The following is a 4,942-nucleotide window of genomic DNA, read 5'->3' as shown; positions in this document are numbered from 1 at the left end:
ACCCAGAGGCGATGCTTAAGAGTAAACAGAATCGCTTAGTCAGCAGCTGTCCCGCCCCCAAGAGGTGAATGCAAATAGCCTGGTCCTGAGGGGGTGGGGCAGGCAGACCGGTGCTAGGGCCTCGCACAGATGCCTGTCCCCGGGCTGTCAAAGGTCCTAGCACCGCTGATGTTGGAAGTAGGGGAAGCGTCCCCCATGTTTGGAGCCCTGTGACCTTAGCCCTAGAAAAACAAACTTACTGACTCGGGGCAGAATTAATAGCAATTGAATTTATTACAAGTTACTAAGCTCCAAGGCACATTACAGTGTTCTGTTAAACTACAGAAATGTAGAAAGGACAAACAGAGCAGATTCTCCATGTCTAGCATTTCGCTCTACTGTTCAAAAGCATCCGTGCATCAATAAAGCAAAAACAAAACAACACATGAAGACCCAACACATTCAGGTCAGTGGAAACAAACCAAAACATTTTCCCTCACAAACTTGCAACAGAAAACACCCACCCCTCCCCCCAACACCCCTCTTACCATTTTGCAAACAAAACAGAAAAACAGAACAAAACAGAACAAAATAAAGTGGAGACTTTAACACTTGGGGCTGTTCAGAAGGAAGCTTTCACCATTTTATAGCATCATTTTTTTCTTAGGCAGCAACACTGGCCTTGGCAAAAAAAAAAAAGTGATTTTCTTTTGTTGTGTTTTTTTCCTTTCCAAGAGTGCATAACATTTACAAAAATACACACCAGCAGCAGTCGTTGCTAAGGGCTATTAATTCTGTACCTAGGCAAACACTGCCACCAAATAAATGCTAACGAATATGATGCAAATGACCCAACCAATATTATACTGCTTAACACAAACCAGCTTATCCTTCAAATAAAGAAGTTACATACCTTTGTTTCAAAATATAGAAACATACCACGAAAATAATGTCTATACATAAGACTAACTTTTTGCAGTTTGATATATTCACAATTCTACATCTTGGGGGGGAAGGGAGGGAGGACCCAGGTGAGTAGGTTAGGGGCCCTCTGCACGGGCCAGGAGCTGGTCTGGGGCAAAGGAGGCGGCTGTCAGGTGGTTCAAGGGTCTCTCTCCTTTTTCACTTTAACATCCCCAGCTAAGATAGTCGCGATTTCCCCCTGCATGAAAGCCCAAGGTACATTCGACCCGACTAGAGGGCATTTCTCCCCGCTGGGGCAGTAAACCTCGCCGGTAGCCCCCTGGGCCTTGATGCTCTCTCTGGAGCAAGGGAAGCAGAATTTGTGGCTGGGGACGGATGGGCACTGAACGAAATGTGTGTCCTCCAAACGTTCGTGGCAAATGGTACAGCAGAGGGGCCCGCTGTTGGCCATGGGGGAATCTGGAATGTTTTGGGGGTGTACTTGGTCCATGCCTGGGTGGGTGCTAGGCGGCGGAGGTGCCACCTGCAGATTCAGGTCCCCGTTCCGTGATGCCAAGCGGCGCTGCCCCGGCACGGAGGCGGGCGACACGGGGCTGCTGCTGTTGCGCCGCGCGGACGCAGTGGTGGAGTGCACGGAGCTGCCGTCCTTGGGCGAGTGCGCCGTGCCCAGAGTGTCTGCCACCGACATGAGGGCGGCCATGGGGGACGGGCCGTTCTGAGGGGCTGACTCGGGAGGGGTGGTCCGATTGGAATGGGGTCCCAGGGGTGGGGGCGGCGGGGGCGGACCTCCGGTCGCATGCCCCGGCGCCGCAAAGCCCCCGGCGGACATGGTGAGCTTCAGAGCCTCGCTCTGGTTCGCCATCCATTGCTGCCTCTGCTGCTCCTCGCCCAGCTTCAGCGTGCCTTCGGCCGAGTCCGGAGGTTCGGGGGACGCCTTCCTCTTGCGCAGGCTGGCGGCTGCGCCCCGGCCAGAGGTGGCAGCGGGCGGCAGGGCTCCGGTCCCGGGGGGTGCGCTGGGGGCGCGGCTAAGACTCACCAGCGCCGTGGGCAGCATGGGGCAGCTGGCGTCCAGGTAGGGCTGGGGGAGCATGTCGGCGCCGGGCACGCCCTCCTTGAAGAAGCGCACAGCCTCGGGCAGCAGATCTCCAAGAAGGCGCCAGTCTCCAGAGCCGTGCTTCTTCTCATACTCCAGATATTTGAAACCGGAGGAGAGACCCCGGCCAAAGTCCTTCATACAGTCCTGGTACATCTGCTTGGCCACACCAGAGGCGCTGGAATACACGTTGCCCGAGCCCGTGGGGTACTCAATGAACAGCTTCAACTCGTAGTCCATGCCAGGCTTGGAGACGGCATCGAAGGCGAAGACGCGGCCCAGCAGCGAGTGGTCTTTCTTGAAACGCACCTCGTACGGCGTGCAGCCGGCCAGCGTGAGCAGCGTGTCGCGGACCATCTTGGGCTTGCTGGCCCACTCCTCCGCGCGGTTGCGCAGGCTCTCGCTCAGCTCCGCCAGGGCCTCAGCGTTTCGCTGTTTCTCCTTCAGCTCGCGTTCCTGGTCGGTGCTCGACACCGAGCCTGGTCTTTTGCCACCGGCGCCCACGCCCACCTCGGCCACCGACGACGAGGTCGAAGACGACGCGGAGGACGAGGCGGCCGAAACGCCCGCGGTGCCACCAAGGCAAGCGGGACCTCCGGGGGCTCCCGGGGGCGCGGGCGTCGGGGGCCCACGACTGCTCAGGCCATGGGGGGGTGGAGGGGGCAGCACGGCGGCGCTGGCCGGGCCGTTGAGCAGCGTCTGCGGCAGCAGGTTGGGAGGCACGGTGAGCTGGGGGCCTCCCCCACCCCCGGGATTGGGCAGCCCAGTCACTAGCCCACCGTGCGTCCCGCGCCGAGACGCCACTGACGCCGCCGCTGAGGACGAGTTGGGGCTCTGGCGGTTCAGCTCCGGTGGTCCCTCCTCCGACGCGGGTTTGGGGAAGCCGTTGGGGCCCCCCAGTCCGTTGGGCAGCCGCGTGGCGTGGCTGCCGCTGCCCAGGCTCACCGGGGGTGGCGGATACTCGAAGCGGCTGCGCTGTTCCACGGCGGCGGCGGCGGCGGCGGCGGCTGCGGCTGCCGCGCTCAGGCCGTAGCGCTCCAGACCGGACGGGGCCGCCAGCACCGCAGGCTTGCTGGAACCGTCGACGTGGTTAAGCTGCTGCTGCTGTTGCTGCTGCTGCTGCTGCGCGGCGGCGGCCGCTGCAGCCGCCGCCGCCGCCGCCTCCTTGGCCGACAGGGCCACTGTCTTGACCCCGACGGGTGGCGGCGGCCCGGGGGAGCGGCCGTCCTGGAAACACCCGTGCGCCCGCTTCAGCTGGCGCGCGGTCTCGATCACGAATTCGATGCGATCCGCGCCCTCGTAGTTGACGCAACCTCGGCATACGGGTTCCGAGAAGTCCCAGATCATGGCCCAAGGCATGCGGGGCAGGTCGCACAGGTAGCAAGATTGTCTCCGGGACGAGGACACCTGCGCCGCCGACATGATGCCGGCCCTGGGGAAGGTAGGCCCCCGCCCGAGCGGTCTCCGCGGCGCCTTCTCCTCCGGGAGGACTGGCGGGCTGGGGAGGGATTCCGGCTGCGGGGGAAGAAGGGGGGGGCGAGAAAGTTCTGCCCCAGGGGCTGGAGGGAGCGCGAGTCTCCACCGCCCGCGCAGCGCCTCTCCGCGGGGGCTCCACCGCCGGCACGGCACGGCGGGCTAGTTCAGTACGATCCTCGCCCCCACCTCCGACTGCGGCTGTCTCGTCGGGGTGGGAGTTGAGGCGCCTTCTTCTTGCTGCCGCGGACCCGGGCTGGAGGTTCCGGGTCCGGGGGGAGGGGGCGAGGGTGCCCGGTGTTAGTCGCGGTTGGCTCTTGGCCCCCTCCCCGGAATGGCTGGTGCGTGGAGGCTCGGAAGGGGCTGTGTCTTCCTCTCCCCTGCGGGGCCCCCCACGAGCTCCGTCCTCTCCCCGCCAGGCAACCTGGGGCGAGGGCTACAGGGTTCGGTGCCACCCGCTGCCCGGGTCCAGTCTTGCTGAAGCCGCTGCTTCCCGGAGGGCCGGGGGACGGAGGGAGTGGCAGCCGAGAGAGGAGCTTCTCCCCTCCGCAGCGTCGGCCGTTCCGCTGGCGGCTGCTGGGTTTGCACGGCCGGAGGGAGCCGCCGCGGCCCCTGCTTCCAGGACGCACGCGAGCAGAGCAGAGGAGCGCACGCACGCAGGCTCTCGCCGCCCCCAGGCCTGGCGGGCGCCCGGGCCGCCGCGGCTGGCGGCGCTCACGTTGGCTGCAGGGCGCTCCCACGGCGCCTCGGCCCGGGTCGCATCCCTTCCCGCTCGCACTCGCCGGGAATGTGGGGTTGTGATTGTTACTCTACGTTCCGGAGGCGCGTCTCGGCGCTCGCGCTGCGGCTCGCGCTGTCCCCAGCTTGGCCGCGCGGGATGCCGCCCGGGCGGAGCGCTGACGTCACCGCCATGCTCTGCACCAGTTCCCCCCAACCCCCGCCCCTTTACACTTCCTCTGTCTGTGGAGCCCACTTGTTGCTCGGGAGAGACGCATGCGCGGCAGGTCGCCCAGATTCCTCCCAGTCGGCCCCCTCCTCCGCGCCTCCGCCCTCCCCTCCCCCCTCGCCGTGTGTGTACAACAGCTGAGGCCGGAGGAGCTAATGCTGGAAGTCCAGGGCCGGGGGTGGAAATTAAACAGACGATGACCTTTCCTTCCCCCCCCGGCTTTCCCAAGTTAAAACGCATTTAAAAATCACAAACGTCGTTTCCGATCCCGCTCCCCACCCACCCCACCCGAGGCCGTGGATTTCAGTGTCCCCGTTTCAAAGATTTTCGTCGTAAATTTCGTGCTGGGTATCACCCATTTCATCTACAAGCAAACCTCCCCCTCCCCTGGCACGGCTGTTCCATTCATTGCCACCGCCGAGGCCGGAGCACCTGCAAAATTAGCTGTTTTCCACATCTTCCAGAAACTGCCATTTCGATTTGTTTTCGAGCCTTGTCTAGGAACCCGAATTTCAGCGACGGAGCTA

The 4,942-nt window shown here is 62.9% G+C and overlaps 1 protein-coding gene across 1 annotated transcript; it reads right to left on the bottom strand.

Moving 5' to 3' along the window:
* Positions 1–254: 254 nt before the first annotated feature.
* IRF2BPL (interferon regulatory factor 2 binding protein-like) lies at positions 255–4,657 on the bottom strand. Its single transcript, XM_004681669.2, has one exon. The coding sequence runs from the start codon at positions 3,416–3,418 to the stop codon at positions 1,082–1,084; it is 2,337 nt and encodes a 778-aa protein (XP_004681726.1). The 5' UTR covers positions 3,419–4,657; the 3' UTR covers positions 255–1,081.
* Positions 4,658–4,942: the final 285 nt, after the last annotated feature.

The sequence above is a fragment of the Condylura cristata genome, unplaced genomic scaffold, assembly GCF_000260355.1.
Source record: "Condylura cristata isolate star-nosed mole 26May11 unplaced genomic scaffold, ConCri1.0 scaffold00013, whole genome shotgun sequence".
Taxonomy (NCBI): domain Eukaryota; kingdom Metazoa; phylum Chordata; class Mammalia; order Eulipotyphla; family Talpidae; genus Condylura; species Condylura cristata.
Note: the sequence above shows the minus strand (reverse complement) of the source record. Positions and strands in the feature narration are given on the sequence as shown.

What these genes read in the sequence shown, in the direction of transcription:
- IRF2BPL (XM_004681669.2), bottom strand. Translation starts at nt 3,418, where the DNA reads ATGTCGGCGGCGCAGGTGTCCTCGTCCCGGAGACAATCTTGCTACCTG.